Source organism: Mytilus trossulus, chromosome 8 (assembly GCF_036588685.1).
Source record: "Mytilus trossulus isolate FHL-02 chromosome 8, PNRI_Mtr1.1.1.hap1, whole genome shotgun sequence".
NCBI lineage: Eukaryota > Metazoa > Mollusca > Bivalvia > Mytilida > Mytilidae > Mytilus > Mytilus trossulus.
The window spans coordinates 61262191-61281060 of NC_086380.1; the positions used below are offsets into that span (position 1 = coordinate 61262191).

At 32.5% G+C, this 18870-nt stretch overlaps 1 protein-coding gene across 1 annotated transcript; it reads left to right on the plus strand.

Moving 5' to 3' along the window:
• Positions 1-1588: 1588 nt before the first annotated feature.
• LOC134681223 (glutathione hydrolase 1 proenzyme-like) lies at positions 1589-17509 on the plus strand. The gene is made up of 12 exons (XM_063540741.1): positions 1589-1700; positions 6554-6856; positions 7833-7958; positions 8088-8179; positions 9657-9849; positions 10766-10929; positions 11930-12079; positions 12551-12705; positions 13358-13545; positions 14751-14991; positions 15703-15816; positions 17329-17509. The coding sequence occupies exons 1-12, from the start codon at positions 1657-1659 to the stop codon at positions 17476-17478; spliced, it is 1920 nt and encodes a 639-aa protein (XP_063396811.1). The 5' UTR covers positions 1589-1656; the 3' UTR covers positions 17479-17509.
• Positions 17510-18870: the final 1361 nt, after the last annotated feature.

Here is an 18870-nt window from a genome sequence, read left to right on the forward strand (position 1 = left end):
TTTAGATGTGTATGCGAAAATTTTATCCTAAATATTATACATCATGCAATAGTTGTGACGGAGCCTTTAACAGTTTAAAACGTATCCGTTACCGAGTTAACTTTGTCTACATTTAAAAGTACATACATTCTTATGTAACAGTTTAAGATTGTATTATAACGTTTAGATTATTTGGTTTGTTTGTTTCTCGTTTCTTTAATGAAATGTCCTTCGTTTCACTTTAATCTTATAAACAAACACTCCAACCACGCGAATACAACAACAAAAAAATGCAAAAAATCGGTAAGACTTTAGCCACTTTTCTCCAAACCATACCTGTAAAACCGTCAAATTATGTTCGAAATGGTGATAAATATTGAGATCTCAATTTTGCCCCACTTCGACAGTCAATACAATATATGACCCTATGACGATAAAATATAAATATGTGTAATATTTAAAGTTACTATAACAAGACAAATTTGCAGTATGCACACTCTTGAACCAGGTTAAATATGTGAATAGGTAATTTCGGTTGTCTATATACTGAGCAATTGAAGTAAGGCGTCAGTGTTTAAGCTACATTTTCAAAAACAAATTACTCAATAAATTTGTTAAATATAATAACCTCGTTTTTTCTTTGACTCAATGGAAAGGAATGACATGATGCGTTTATATTTTTTTTTTTTTTTTTTTTTTATCCATGACAAAATTCATAATCGCACTTAACAAAAAAAGCGAAAATTAAATATGTATATTTTTACTAAAAAAATAAAGGTGTGGCAGACTATCGACTTCTTTAAAATCTCAATTGACAAAGGTGTCTTCAAGAGTTAATAGATGTGAATTCTATATAGTTATATAAAAATAAGATGTGGAATGGTTGCAAATGAGACAACTCCCCACAAGATATAAAATGACACAGAAATTAACAACTATAGATCCCCTTACGACCTTCAACAATGAACGAAGCCCATACCACATAGTCAGCTATAAAAGGTCCAGAAATGACAAATGTAAAACAATGCAAACGAGAAAACCAATGGTCTAATTCATTTACAAAAATAATCGAATGTTTTGGATTTTTTTTAATTGTTATTACACAACTAACGCGGAAAAAACGAATGATACATTTCAAGTGAAACATGGGTTTGTCGATTTCTTTTATCATAAAAAGAGTCCTTCGGTTTATAATCCGATTTAAATTTGCCTCAAAAGAAAATTATCATCCAATGAGTCAACACCACCTTCATTCCATTGGCGGATCCAGGGGAAGGGGAGAAGAGGGTTGAAACCCCCCTTTTTTGGCCGATAAATCCATTTGAATGGAGACATATAGTTGGAAACCCCCTTTTTTGGGCCGATCAATGAATTTAAATGGAGACATATAGTTGGAAACCCCCCTTTTTGTCATAGGTTGGGACCCCCCTTTTAAAATGGTTGTATTCGCCCCTGCATTATACATCTCTTGTCAACTACAGATTCATGAGGGTGGTGTTGACTCAATATAAATAGACAAACAATACTATAAACAATTAAAGAAAAATATGGAAACAAACACACAAATACTGATGGTGCGTTTTCTTATATGTTGAGTATACTGTTAGATGTCATCGTAGTATAGATGACATGGACACGCGCCCTTTTTATTGATATTTTTAAACCTTATCTTGGTAGATGGAGTACAAATTGAACCACATTGACAAAAACAGCAAAATGAGGTTTGTTTTTAACGTTTATTTTAAAGTTGTTTTTTTCTTAAAGTTTCTCTAATGATTTTGTCAAATTTTCAAGTACAATACATACAATAGTTGAATAGCATATTAAAACACATGTAAATTTCAATTTACAATCGAAAGTATTTAAAGGAAATCCGTTCTCAATTTTTTGAAATGTTTTATCGCAAATTAAATATAGAAGAACATATTTGTTAACATGCATTGACATATTAATGCTGTCATTTATCATGATTAATACCGCTGAAATAAAAATTGTATAATGTTGATGGATTATAAGTAAATTTATTTTCGTGCATCAAACATAAATAACTTGAGGCCATTGGACATAAACAATCTCGCTATGAAAAAGCATGTTATATTTACTACTGGACGTTAAACATAATTTATTGTTTAAGATATTATCCAACAAACTCCACGGTGCTGGTGCGCGCTTTTGAAAAGTTACACATAATTCATAATATTCTGAAAGAATGAATTATTAGAACACATTTTTAGAAAATATTTTACAAATGTTGTTTGCTCATTTGATTGATTTATAATGATAAGGACTTTCCTATGTTTATTTGTTTGTTATCACTTTTATACTTTTCAAAGTTTCTATATTGTTTTCAAAATAAAAGGCAAAAACGCACGCAATTGGTAAAAATTTAGTTGTCGTTCATGATTTGCTTAGGATATTTGCAATATATTTCATAGTTTACAAAATAATTGGCAAAAATGAGTAAAAACAATGTTTCAAAATTACATACTTGTACAAGGATTCATCTGACGATGTCTGCCATTCGACTTAATCATTTGTAGACCTTGACTTGCTGATTATTTTTTTGCAGTCTTTTCTTTCTATGTATCATAATTCTTTAATAAAATAGGTAATCATGACAAAATAAGTGAAAAAAAAATCGTCATTTAAGGGGAATAACTCACATAGGCTTAGTCCGGCGTTTGACAATTTAGCCCTTTTGTCTTTATTGCAGATCTGGTCTTGCTTATTTATATATATATATTTTTACATTAAACTTTTCTCTCCATCTATAAATTAAAGTTTTCAAGATAAGAAGTAAAATAAAGACAGGACATTTAACTTTGAGATATATCACTAAATAGGTCTATCAAAATAACTGTATAGCTATGTTATGTATAACTACGCAGAAAGTTACCGCGTCACATAAAAATGTGCAATTAAAAAAAAAAGTTCAGTTAGTAATATGGGTCAGTTTAGTGTGTTCACATCCGTCCTTACGAAATACCATGGTCTCTTTGTTTATTTTATGTTTTAAAAGGGTTTCCGCATATGTAGTATAGAATTGTAAACGGTTGCACCTGTGTCATAAAATTTGGTTAGGGGGTGGGTTGTCTGTTATTTTATTACAATTTCATTACGACACGTTTAAAGTTAATAACTTTTGAATTTAACGGTATTATAATGACAATAGATTAACGTAATATCCATATTTTCCGAAATTAAGCTAAGCGGACTGGTTAGGTAAAATAAATTAATTAACTGCTTCCAATTAATATTGTATGCTTTTTGTAACGTTATCACATAATATTTCGTCGTTAATTCTCAATAGGAATTTGACACGACTGTTATACAAGAGAGAGGTTTGGTGCTATAAAACCAGGTTCAATCCACCATTTTCTACATCAGAAAATGCCTGTATCAAATCAGGAATATAACAGTTGTTGTCCATTCGTTTGATGTGTTTGTGCTTTTGATTTTGCCATTTGATTAGGGACTTTCCGTTTGGATTCTCCTCGGAGTTTAGTTTTTGTGATTTTACTTTCAAATTCCGGATCCATTATAAACAAGCCAACAGATGATACAAGACATCGAGACTCCGGTTCCATGGCATTCTTTCCATGGCTGACATCATGACATCGAGTTAAGAAAACATCGGGCATGACAAATTTCTTTTCAATAAAGGCATGTCTGAAAACTTTAAATACTTTTGTCAGTACAAATAAAATAGTTTGAAACTACTTTTAAATATGTAGGTACTTTTAATTATTCTATGGTGCATACCTGTCTATTTAACACAATGAAACATCTTCAAACACCTTATATTTTGTTTACTTACACTATAACTTACATTGTTGTGGACTATTTCTTAAAGTAAATCATTTCCATACAGATATATTTTTCAAAGAGGAAGTATGTGATCAAAATGTATCATGACAGATTTCATATTAGATATATATATATGGCAATACTTCCATTTGGACCCCCTTCATGCAGGTATATGTTTATTATTCTGTCAATCAGAGGGAGCAAAAATGGAAGTCTTTTCATGTGTATTATCAGCCCTCAGTCGATATAAGCTCTCGAGGATTCTGATCGTTGGCTGATATTATGACCGAGGGCTAAAAGACTATCTGATTTGAAAAATGTCATGTTATAATCTAGTTTAACAACGTGTTCCTGAAATTTATCCAAATGTTTTGTAAAGAAAATACAGAGAAGTCAGCGAATTTTTCATCTTAAATGTTATATTGAGGAGATCGCAACATACATGTGTGAACTATGATCATTATGTAAACGAAGAAGACAGACATTAAATGTCACCCCACTAATACCTTGATTTAAACGCCTATGCTAGATTACTGACTTAAAACATGTACATAATACATATACATTATAAGGTGAATGGGGAGTATTACTTCATATTCCGGATGCAGCTTTTATCTACACATGACTCACTTATAGCGCTCAAATAAAAATAGTGTGAAAGGAATAATCAATCTCTAAAGTGAGAAGCATAAAGCGTCCAAAAACTATGTGCAAAATCTGGCTATCTATGTCGGGGGGGGGGGGGGACTTTAGTAAAATAGTTCTGGAAAATATAATATATCCATACGACATACTGCTTTCGCGAACAATTAAGATCACTATGATGAGAGAAATTACAGAAATTCATATTACTTAAATCTGTGGCATCTATGTTTTACAGCTAGTTTCCTAATACCCGAAGAGTAAGACTTTGGTTAGCTTGCTTGACTAGTTTGTATATTGTACAAGTATATATTGGCCATAACGTCCAATTTAATTTAAATATAATATATACAAGTTTAACTATGCCTTAATATATTGTTTGAAGATGTCAATCTTAATTACAAAGCCGGAATAAACAATGCAACATTTATAAAAACAAAGTAAGCAGGCCAGCTTTTTACTCTACAAGCATTAGGAAATAAGCTGTAAATAGAAACACAATATTCCTTTCAATGCAACAGTAAACTAAAAAGATCTTTAAATTTATATATTATATAACTTGAAAGTTCTAGATTTTGAAATGTAATCTCGTTTTAAAAGGCAATTTGACTTACATAATCATTATACCATTGGTACACTGTAATGTATTTTTTGTAATTCAAATTCAGTTGTTTGGCAATGACAAAGCATGTGTGAAAAGGGTACGTCCTATTTATTCCTATTAGATAAATATCGTTTATAGTTACTGAAGGGCCGGCCTTGGATTGCAAAAAACTTAAACAAAGATGTGTACAACGATTTCATTATGTAATATCTGACAAGCTATTATAGTAGACCAGGTCAACAAGTCAGTGATATATTTCCAGTTTTGGAATAAAGCAATGTGATCTGGGCAAAAGAAATTGAGGGATTTGATATGTCTTAACTGTTATTACAAACAAAAATCTAAATATTAAGTTTACTTGTTACGTAAAAATTGGCCCAGTCAAAGTTAAATTTGAAAACGAATACGAAAGTTTTATTTTGATTTGGTTCACATATAAATATACAAACATAAGCCCCTTAATATAAATAACATAGATATAACATTAAAACATAGAACATGCATAAACAATAGATAAGTTATTTCAAATGCATGAACACAGCACAGGGTTATTAAAATACATGCAAAGCATTACTAAACTACTTGACACCTAACATGCAAAAAACTAAAGCATAGCTAAACTGAAGCACACATGAAATTTAAGCACAAAGAAAACAATAAAGCACACGTGCAAAGTTTTAGACATAATGCAAACAGAGACATATAATGTAAACATGTAGAGCAATAGAGCATGTAGAGCAATTACTGGAAAACCCTAAAATATCTACATGTAAAACACTACTGCCTGCATTTTGAACCATTCAATGACTGTTCCAGGCTCTTAAATTAAAAAAAAAAATGTTTGTCCATCTTCGCTAGCCAAGGGTTACGATCCACTCTCGTTAGTGGATCGTAACCCCTGACTAGCGAAGATGTTTTATGTCCTGAAATGGTCAGGTAGACTGAAGCTCCCATTACACCTGTTTCTTTATCTCGTACAAATACAGCTGATATTTAAAGACACTGATCAGTTATTGGTTATAATATCAACCTTTGGATTTCATTTTAAAGGAAGTTTATTCGAACATTTCAATTTTAGTTTATAACCTTACCTATGAAATTGTATTTGATATAAAAAGATGGAATCAAATATTGGCTGTAAAATAAACTAAAGTAAAAATAAAAAATTAGAATGCGTTGGTTTGAAACACAATTGGTCAAGGTTTCACATATTTATAAGATAACCTCTACATTACAAAGACCGATATAACATATAACATAAAATGTTTAAAACAGAAGTGCATTACGTACAAACATAGCACTGACAATGGCACTCTATTCGGTTCTGCCTTTTAAACCGATAACCGGAGAGCAAACAAAAATCATTACAAAATTGCTTGTCTCCACCGCGACTCGAACCCGGGACCTCTTTGTTACAAAGCAGTTCGTTTACCGACTGAGCTAAAGAAGTCCTTCCTTAGCCCCCCCTTTCCCCCCATAAAATGGTAGCTCCCTTAACCAAACGCCTGTTATTTTTTTCAGTCATATATCACAGAGTCGGATGCTAATTGTTTCAACCTTTCTGATCTGCTCACTGATAATAGCTCTTGGTGTTGTATTGGGACTTAAGATATATAAAGATGACAATCAAAATAAGAACACTATTTGTGGTGAGGCGGGATCTGAAGGTGGTCAATCTGTGACAACAACACCGACGCCGACGCCACCTGTAAGACCTCCTACAACTACTGGAACACCCCAGTTTGTATCCGAATCTATAGAAGGACACTATAGATACGCTGCTGTGGCGTCAGATGCAGGACCTCCATGTTCAACAATCGGAACGTAAGCGTTGAAATGTTAAGATTCTTATTAAATATAGGTATTATAATGCTACTTCTAGTTTGAACACCTGTAGAGTATTAAATTGTAAGACCGATAAATATAGCGTTTACTTATCTCTCACCAATATATATTACACAAAATACAAATGTGGACACAGATGAGTGTGGATAGTATGTTTGGATGTTTGATAGTGTCATTTGACAAAAGGAGTTCTATATTTTTCCTATATTTGTTAAATTAATTTTTTTATGTTCAAGACGGGCATGGAGGAGACAGTAATTACATTAGTTACCAAATTTTTATAATCGAATATGTTCTTCATTTTTGATTTTGGATACATTTTGTAGCTAGGAGAGCAACACATAATAGATTCTTTTTTCATTTTTTTTTTTTTTTTTTTTTTTTTTTTTTTATCTAAATGGGAAATGATATCTAGTTTTGAGAACATGATATAAGGAGCCTGTAATTCAGTGGTTGTCGTTTGTTTATGTGTTACATATTAGTTTTTTGTTTTTTGTTTTAATTAAAATAAGACCGTCAGTTTTCTCGTTTGAATTGCTTTACATTTCGGGGCGTTTTATAGCTGATTATGCAGTATTGGCTTTGCCCATTGTTTATGGTTTTACGGTGATCTGTAGTTGTTAATTTCTGTGTCGATTTGGTCTCTTGTGGAGAATTGTCTCATTGGCAATCATACCATCTCCTTTTTATATGTATTTGCTTACTATTGGTATGGTTCTATTTATGTTACTTTACGGTGGATCGTCAGTATCATTAGTTAAAAAATTTTTACACAAAATAATACAGAAATCAGTACAGTTATTCTGTTACCATAAAAATGACAGAGTATTCAAATTCCTTCTACTGGACTTGAAGTGCTTGGACATTTCACTTCTAGTACGTTAAAACTCCCAATATATATATATATTTTAATATTACACCAACATATCAATTAATCGACACTTTTTTTTTACAGAGATATGATGGCGAGACGTGGTGGCTCTGTTGTAGATGCGGCTATTGCCACCCTTCTTTGCCAATGTATTCACAATTTCCATAGCTGTGGTATTGGAGGTGGTTTCTTTATGACAGTTTACGAAAGGTTTGTACATTTATTGCTCTTAAAATATTAGTAAGCATATAACAAAACTAAAATTATTCATTATTTATTTTCAGTTGGTCAAAAGTACTCATTTGTGACATTTTATTTGTTATTGTTTCCTTATTGTAGGTCTAAAAGAGCGGCATATACTATTTTAGCTCGTGAGATGGCTCCCGCTGAAGCTAATGAAACCATGTACGTTGGTAGATCATCTACGGAAGGTTGGTTTGCACTTTGTTCTTTATAGACGACTTATCATTTCATTGAACGTAAAAATAAGAAATAAAAAGATTTTTGCTCCGATTTTTCAGTGAGAAAAGTCTCATAGTGTTCGGGTTTGTATAGCTAGAAATTCATCAAGTTTCTTGACTTATGATTTAAATTGGCCAACGAAACAATGACTACCGTATACACACGTATCTTGTCATTGGGAGGGAACAATCGCACTTTCTTCGTCTGATAACATATTTTTAACGTTTCAATTGGAGGACGTATTCAACAAATTATTTTCATTCCCGTGGGAACTATAACTATGCTTCTCTTCTTGCCGTTTTATTCCTTCATTTGCATGATGCTGATTTCATACATATAGGAAGAATGAAAAGAAGCTATCATTATCATATAACTTCATGTTCCGCTATATAGATGATGTCATTGCAGTGTATAGTTCTAATATTGGTTACTATGTTGACCGCATCTATCTCAATGAACTGAACTAAAACATACAAAAGATACATTTAAGTCTGCCTCATATCTTGAATTTCATCATACAATTGACTTTAAGGGTCGGTAGTATAGACAAAAAAAAATTATTTCACTTTCCCACTTCAAATTTCCATTTCCATGTAGCTAAATTGCAGCAGTGGTGTATATGAAGTATATGTCTCCCGGTTGAAACAATGTTTCTTTGACTTATAATTCAATCTTTTTGTGTAGACGAAACGAGCGTCTGGCGTACTAAATTATAATCCTGGTACCTTTGATAACTATTTGACTTATAATGCAGCTTGCAAATTGAATGTTTCCTATCGTGCTTTCCATAAGAGAGGGTTGCTACTCACAAACACGCTTTTAAACTAAGAGTTCACCATCCCTTCGGAAACTTTATAGAGGCCATCACGAGTTGGTTGATCGTTATGAAATATCTGTTGAAATCTTAGTTACCATAATCATATACTCCTTTGTCCCTGATCGAGGGAGGTGACCTATTAAATTAGACTTGTTACTGGGTTTCCACTTACACAAGGAACACAAAGGATGCCACATGTGGAGCAGGACCTGACAAACCTTCTGTAACACATGAAATAACTTCCTGTTCTTGGTTGGATTCGTGTTGCTCAGTCTTATAGTTTTCTATGTTGTATTTTGCATAATATTGTTTCTTTTTGGTATTTTTCTTTTTAAGCCACGGCGTTGTTTTTTTTCCGACTATATTTTTTGGAATGCTCCTTCTGTATTTTTCGCATCTCTTTAACTTAGCTTGCAAATGGAATGTTGCGTTTACGTTTGACGTAGAAACAGCGTCCACATTTAACTGTTATAAATGGTAGGCTCTATTTTTACATTTCATCGCTCTTTGACAATCGAAATTTGGACAAAACTCAATGTTAATGGTAGCTGTTATATTTTTTTCTTATTAGCAATCGAACCTATCATGTCAAAAGAGATATACATGTATCGTATTTATCTTTCTTTTAGGTGGGTTAGCCGTGGGTATACCTGGCGAAATTCGTGGTCTTTGGGAAGCCCATCAGATTGGCGGTAAACTTCCATGGAAAGACTTGCTGCAGCCGACAATTAAACTATTGAAAGAAGGATATACTGTTGGAATACCAGTTGCTATAGCTATGGCAGCCCAAACTGAAGTTGTAAAAAGACAACAGGGATTAAAGTAAATAAAACATCATAGATTTATCTGGAATAAAATGTATAGACCGCCGAATTTGAAAGCAATAAAGATCACTAAAGCAATTCTTCATTCAAAATGTTAATTACATTGATTTATTATAAATGAGCTAAAATTTAGACCAACGCAGTAAGTGTAAAAGTTTTAAACTCACTATAGATACTAGGATTGAAATTTGTACGCCAAACGCTCGTTTCGTCTTCAAATGACACATTAGTGACACTATAATCAAAAACGTTAAAACACGTAAAAAGATCAAATAAAACACGGAGTTGATCAGAAGAGCGTGGAGGAACCAAATTTTCGTCAGGTTTTGTTATATAAGCTTACCATCAAGGGGATAACCTCCACCAATATTGGCATCTACCCTATGGTTGCTAATAAACTCATGCTAGTTACCAGTTACAATTCTCTACCTTGAGGATACATTTTGCATATGAAAAAAAGTCATTCTTTTTATTTTTGTTTTGTTTCGCAGAATTTAATTCTATGCTAGAACCCAGAAAGACAAGGATGGATCAAACATAAACATGCTCAGAGTTAAATGAGCAAAAGGGATATACAACATAGCTAACAACTGGCTAGTTGGAATCTTAGTCTCTCAAACGTTGACAATGTCTTGATAGCTGAATGTATGAATGCATATTTTAATTACAAAAGCATATAAACAAAGGCAACAGTAGTATACCGCTGTTCAGAATTCATGAATCGATAGAGAAAAAAACAAATCCTGGTTACAAACTAAAACTGAGGGAAACGTATCAAATATAAGAGAAAACATGCTATGGCAATACAATACTGAGATATGTTTAATACTTTTACAATTGGCGAGTTGAAACCTAAGTCTCTCAAAAGTTGACAGTGTCTAGTTAACTCAGATATGTTTAATATATTTTTACAGAGATTTAATAACTAATTCACAAACTGGACAGTTTTATGTAGCTGGGGAAACTATTAAAATGCCAAAGTTAGCCAGAACATTGGAAATCATAGCCGATGAAGGCGTTGACGCTTTTTATAATGGGACATTAACCAAAGACATTGTGGCGGATATTCGCGATGCTGGTAAGTAACGAAGGTATACATATTTCGGTAATTAAGAAAAAATAACCATAGTTTTTACGAATGAAGAAAAAGTTGAAATACAATTACAGCCGATTTTATTGAGTGTGTAGGGAAAGAGAGAATCCTTGATTAGCGTGCTTGTTAGGTGAAATGTGAAGTCATTATAAGGTAAGGTAAACTACCATTTTTTCGAAGTAGCTTAGTCCTACAGACACATAGATTGGTTATCTGTTGGACTAGTCTACTCTCTAAGGAGGCTAATTTACCAAACCTAATAATTACTTCATGGTTCAGCTAGCAAGCAAGCTAACCAAAGATAGTACCTTTACATACACACTCAATGCAATCGGATGTAAAGGCCTTTTAAAATACATGTTTTTGCCTTTCAATGGTAAAAAAAAAAAAGTCGGACATACAAAATGTACACAAAGAAAGATAGATTGAGTGATTGTTGTTTGCTTATATGTCAATGGAAAACACCTCAGCCTCATAGTAATGTGCAAACAAGTAACATGTGCACAAGTACGAACATTCTGCAAAATGGTTAACTGATCCGAAGAACAGAAATTTTGAAATTCTGCATTTAAGAGGAGGTATGCTTTGACAAATGCGTACATTTTGTTTTGAAATATGTTTTAGCCATGGCTTTGTCAGTTTATTTTTGATCTATGATTGTCCCACTGGTATCTTTCGCCCCTCTTGTATATGAATGTGGGTTTACACGTACACAGTGCATTCATTCCCAAAAATAAGAGACAAAGAAAATACTGATGCTGAATGAAAATCAATGGTCAAGCATACAAGATATAGGTGGACAAGTTAAAAGTCCTGAAGTTTGTTGAAGACTTTTAAAATTAATTACTATCTTAATGAGCCAACTTTGTCATTATACGTTTTATTGTTTCTACATGAACTGTATTCATTGTTACATAACTCATGTTTCATTAAACATGAAGAAACAATTCAGTTCATGTTAGCCTTGTTTAATTGAATCTTACAGGTGGAATAATAACTGAAGAAGATCTTGCAGGATACACAGCACCAACGAAAGATCCTTTAGTGATAAAACTGAACAAAAATGAAACTATTTACTCATCAATACTACCATCTAGTGGTGTAGTGTACCAGTTTATATTGAATATATTAGACGGTGAGTACATAAAGGCAACAGTTGTATACCGCTGTTCAAAAGTCATAAATGGACTGATACAACAATAATCCGGGTTACAAAGTACAACTATTGTGATATAAAACAAAACAAGTGTGGTTATGTGGCTTATGTTTTTGAAAGGCATATCACCAGTTGAAGCCTGGTGTTAGGTTGTTGGTATTATTTTAACAAAATGTATCATAAAAAAGTACATAGTATAATAAAAACAACAAAACAAACTACAAGGTAAATAGTAAAAAATGGGAGGGTTAATTAAACCTGTCTTAACATGTAAACAACGTACCTGACTATATCAACTACGGAATGAATGAAAAACAATGGTCATATTCAATAATATGAAAACAATCACCATTTCTGATTCTCTTTTTTGTGACAGTCATCAGCAACACGGCTTTGATACCATGTATGTATACTATCGTCAATGTTTTTCAAACGCCGGATTTGTTTTAGGATATAAACTAAGCACAGACAGCGTGTCTACGAAAGAAAAAGAAATATTAACATGGCATAGAATTATTGAAGCATTCAAGTTTGCCTATGCTAAAAGAACGAGCCTAGGTGATGGAGACGCTGAAGATGATGCTTTTAGACAGGAGTTGAATGAAGTTTGTATAAAATAAAATAACAAAGATATAGAACTTCAAGTTAAATTCAAGTCGGAAAGTCCGTTATCAAATGGCAAAATCAAGACACAATAACAGGATGTATAGGTACAGAGCCATGTCATATGTTTCATAGAAACCAAAAAAAGGAGTATAGACAAAGATCATTAGCAAAAATGAAAGACAAGAATACCAAAGAACAATATAACACAATGACGAGATGTATAAGTACCGAGTCACGTCAAATGGATATCATCCAAAATAGATTAAACATTAAGAATAATATTCATAAAGACAAATTAAAGAATTATATAACACGTTATTTAGATGATAAACAACGTCTGTACCGAGAATCTACTTTAGGTATACGAACCGTAATCAAAGACGGCTATTGAAAACCAACATTATACTTTGGGTTGACTAAAAAAGGCAATACACATTGGAAGCCGATATCATAACTTTACCTTAAACAGCATCCAAAGTCCTCTTTTACAAATCAAGTTCTGAACGCCACGACCAAATTTTAACATAAGTACGCGAAACTGTGATTGATAATTCTCCTTGGATATGTTTAAAAAAAACCTGTCATGTAATTTTTCAAATCCTCGAAATAAATAAAACAATTTATAACTCTGCAATGGTCTTAATTTTATAGCTCGTGAACAATATGACATCAGAGACCTATGCTGAAGATATACGTTCACAGATCTCCGATACTCAGACATTTGGTACAAATTATTATGGTCCGACATTTTACGACGACGTAACAACAGGGACGGCACATCTGTCGGTCTTAGCACCAAACGGAGATGCTGTATCTGTGACAAGTACTATCAATCTTTAGTAAGTATTTTAAACGGAATTTAGAGACACCTTCGTCTGATTTGTATTGATGATGTGCTCTCGGTTTGATCAAGTTTTTCAAAGCATGTCTAAGACACAATAAAACAAATTGAAGGACAATATTGCATTTGAATGACATTTTTGAAATACTAAACATTTTCTTATCCCAGGCATAGCTTACCTTTGTCGTATTTGGCACAACTTTTTTCGAATTTTGGGTCCTCTATGCTCTTCAACTTTGTACTTGATTGCCTCCTTCCTATTTTGATCTGATCGTCACCGAGGAGTCTTATTGAGACGAAACGTTCCTCTGGCGTATTAAATTTAAAGCCTGATAGCTTTAGAATAAATTTCTGATCATTTGTTGATACTAGTCATTGCTTACCGAAGGAGTTTGACAAATACGGATAAGGTAATATATTCTTAGGTAAGAAAATCCTAAGAAGGATTTCGAAAAATTCAAAGTTTTAAAAAACAGCTACAAGTTATTTATACTTATGACCATATCAATGATAATGCATTTCATATTTAAATTGGTTGAAATTAAAGTACATTATACCAAATTTTGCATTTGAATACGATGTCCTAAGCTTTTCTTGATTGCCAGTCATCGTTCGTGACGTGCACTATACATAATTATTGAGCTTTGGTCTTACTCACAGTAGTGTTTCTGCTCTCAATTACGGTGATGAGAGTGCTTGAAATGACAAGAAACACATTTATTTTCGTATTTATACCGTTATCGCCTATATTAACGTTGCATCTATACCCCCCTCCCAATAAAAAAAAATAATAAAAAAATAATGATCAATTGGAGACAAAACGCCCGTCTGCTGAATCAATCTATAAGCCTGGTATCATTGATGAATTTTGCACCTTATAAATCTACATAATGATACTGCCTAACAAAATTCCAATTTGGACCAGCTGTAATTTCATTTTCAAAGAAATAAATAAAGAAAATAAGTTTTGAGGAATGTGTGCTACATTTCAGTGAATAATAATGTCTTTCACGACATTACATTATCTTTAACGAATAAATTCCGAGTTTTTTTCCACAAAGATTTTAACTTGAAAGACTGGAGTTTTTTGTGTATTTTCTTTTATGTTAACCGTGATTGCTTTACCTAAAAGTTTAAACTACTAGTATTTGATGTTTGTCTATTTCATGCACATGTTTCATTCTATGATTTCCAATTTTGCAGTTTTGGGTCTAAAGTAGTTGGAAGTCGTACAGGTATCATATTCAACAATGAAATGGATGATTTTTCTACACCCAATACAGTTAATTCTTTTGGCATACCTGCGTCTCCGGCAAATTTTATAAAGCCAGGAAAACGTCCACTTTCCTCCATGTGTCCAAGTATAGTTGTCAATTCCGATGGAATGGTTAATATTGTAGTTGGAGCTTCAGGTGGATCTAAGATTACAACCTCTACTGCTTTGGTGAGTAGTACAATTATAATATAATCTGCATTGGAGTGGCATATAAAATTACAAAGTTTTCAGAGTTCATGGGTATACACATTACTTTCGTTTATTGCTGCTATGAATTACACTTTTAATATCTTTTGATCTTTCTTTGTAGCTGGTGGGCAGTACAATAACACAAGCATGGGTGCAAATGAACTGCCAACCAGCATCAACAGTGTTTTTCGAAATAGTACAATGTTTCTTTCATCAGTTTGGAAACTCAAAATATATCACGATGGATCAGAAACAAATGATTTTTCCGTAATTTCCTTACAATTGAAATACATCACAAATAAAAAAATTAAAAGAAGCACTATTCAATTATATGCAAGAGTCTAATCTAATTTATATTGATAGTGATAGTACTAAATTATATTGATTTAACTCTTTTACATTTGCTGTAATGATTCACCAATAGCTCCGTTGATGTCAATAACTTGTAAGCCCTTTTAATTTGTTTGCAAGCGTTAATTCACGAAAGTAATGTATTTCTTGCTCTATGCATTTTCGAGGGAAAGTTGAATGACTTTAACAACAAGGTGCTTGTATGTCAAAATTTTATTTCCCCACTATTTTATTAATAGTCTTAATAATTTTACATAGCGTGTATCGCATAATACCTGAACAAAACATTAGCATTTAGTATTTGTCAGTTTTCAAGAACTATTTACCCTTTATCGTCAGGTGACAGCTTTAACACAATGGTTAGGCATGGGTATTAAAGAAGCTATTGATCACAGAAGATTACACCATCAATTACTTCCAGCACATATGGACGTAGAAAAAGGATTTCCGCAGGTATGCACTACTGGTATTAGCATTGCTTGAAATTCAGAAAAAACAAAATACCGAATTTAAAGGAAAAGTCCCATATCGAATGGCAGAATTAAAAGCTCAAACACATCAGTGGATAACAACTATCAAATAACTGAACTTGGCTATTTGCATTAAAATTATAAACTCAAAGGAAATGCTAACGAAATGTCACTTATCAAATAACAAAATCAAAAGCTCAAACACATCAAACAAATAGAAAAAAGCTGTCATATACCTGAACTTGGCTATTTTCATTAGTATTATCTAATTTGTTTGACACCAGTCCTATCCAAAATAAAAAGAAAGTCAACTGTTTTACTTTTCTACATTGGCTAGAGGTATAGGGGGAGGATTGAAATCTCATAAACATGTTTAACCCCGCCGCATTTTTGCCCCTGTCCCAAGTTAGGAGCCTCTGGCCTTTGTTAGTCTTGTATTATTTTAATTTAAGTTTCTTGTGTACAATTTGGAAATTAGATGGCGTTCATTAACACTGAACTAGTATATATTCGTTAAGGGGCCAGCTGAGGGACGACTCCGGGTGTGGGAATTTCTCGCTACATTGAAGACCTGTTGGTGACCTTCTGCTGTTGTTTTTTCTATGGTCGGGATGTTGTCTCTTTGACACATTCCCCATTCCATTCTCAATTTTATGTATTTAGAAATATAAAAATATATAGTACCCTCTAATAAATTGATATCTACATACCAAGACAGTACTTATCTTAATGACAAAGGCTTCTTTAAAATTCAAATAAACAACGTAATTCGACGGATTTCTGGGATTAGATTAGTCAAAAGTTTTGTAATACTATCATGTATTTATTTTTTTAACAATGCAATGACCGTCTAAGGATAAATTTACAACCAAACAACAAACTAGAGCAAGTATAATAATAATTTATAACTGAGATTGCTGAAGAAAAAAAACCCTTCTAATTTGTGTATTTCATTGTCTGTTCAACTCTAATAATAAGAATTTGACATTTTTTTGTCTGTAATCAAAACATCTTTGAAAAATCTGCCAGAAATGTAAGTATAACAAGACATAACACTACTTTTTTACCAGTAAAATGCAGATATCTTTTTGATGAAATGTTTTTTCTCAATTGCCAGTTCTTATTTTGTAGAAGTTTGTGTTTTAGTTTTTTAATATGCTATGTAGGTTTTATAAAATCAATGACGTCTTAAAATGTTTTAGATTTAATGTATATGTAACTTTGTTTTAAATGAAATACTGAAAATAAATGGCGTTTTTAAACATTGAGATCGGAGTACGTTCGTTCGATATTTTAAAAAAGTCTTCTATCCAGGTATTGTTGATTTCTTTGAAGTGAACGATGTCCAAAAAGCGTTAACCATACTGCACTTAGATGTTGACGCCGCCAACAGCCGTCAAAATGTCTCGATTCCTCGACAAAATCTCATACTTTACAAAATAATATAAAGAATTTCATATTTTATTATGATGAGGTTTTTTTTTTTGTAATATAGTACATTTTGGATGGATTGGTTAGTCTGGGACATAACATCACATTGAAAGACAGTGCCGGATGTGTTGTTCAAGGCATTCTACAACAACAAGAAGGTGTAGTAACAGCTAACTCTGACTTCAGGAAACATGGCCACCCTGATGGATATTAAATACGACTATAATAACCCGGGAGGTCAAGAAGGAGGTCATGATGCGAGACTATTTAGGAATAAGCAGGTTTATCACAAATCCAGAATCTTAGCTGTGATAGTTCATATTAATCAAACCCTACGGGTATGAGTTATGTAATAATTTTGCCTGGTGTTTCTTAGTGTAGCATCTTCACTTGGTTTGATATAACTTCGGTGTTATAATAATATCTCGTAATTTTTTTTCTCGTTTTCCATTACCTATATGTAAAATTCCTGAATCAGGTAAATGGGGACTTGTCTCGTTTGAATGTATGGCCCTAGAAACACTGAAGAGACATTTGTGTCAAAGAGCTTAACAGGTGCAGTAAAAATTGTATTTTTAATATTATTAAGTAATTTTCTAGTATTTGACTGTACCAAGTCAGGAAGATGGCCATTGCTATAATATTGTTCGTTTCTGTGTGTGTTGCATTTTAACGTTGAGTCGTTTGTGTTTCCTCTTATTTTCGAGATATTGAGATAAGACGTGGCACGGTACTTGTCTATCCCAAATTCATGTATTTGGTTTTCATGTTATATTTGTTATTCTCGTGGTGTTTTGTCTGTTGCTTGGTCCGTTTCTGTATGTGTTGCGTTTTGGTGTTATGTCGTTGTTCTCCTCTTATATTTAACGCGTTTCCCTCGGTTTTAGTTTGACCTCGATTTTGTTTTTTGTCCATGGATTTATGAGTTTTGAACAGCGGTATACCACTGTTGCCTTTATTTACGTCCATTAATTACTTTCTTGTTACAAAAAAATATGATATTTATGCACAACTTACACTTTTCAATCAATTTTCAGTTAAGGTACATATAATTTCAAAACACTTTCGTACTTCAAAATATAAATCCTTATTATTGATGGATCGTTTTACTACCATGATACCTTAAATCCTACAATAAACACTGTTTATTACTAAGTTGTTAAAGAGGAAATGGTTGTTTTTGTGTTCTGTATAATATTGTGAAGAACTGAGTGGATTTTGAAATGTGATAACCGATAGAAATGATAATCCTATTTGGGTATATTTCAAGTGAGACAAAGTTTGAGACCAGTTTAGGGTTTGATACGGGACTTTTGTTCGACAAATTTGTAACTTTGTTTTTATGTTTATTCATGAAATATAATGGATGACAGTATTAAAAGCATTTGTGTATTATTATCATATTCTGAATGTTTTAAAGCCATAAACTGTCACACTGGTCGTAATAAATTAGACCAAATATACATAATATAGTTTTGTTTATATATTTATATGTTTACAAGTATATAATAAAAAATGTCAAAATAAAGATCTACTTAATGATGTAGAATATGATACTTCTGAATAAAAGAATTACGGTCAGTTTCTTGTGATGGAACTGAAGTAG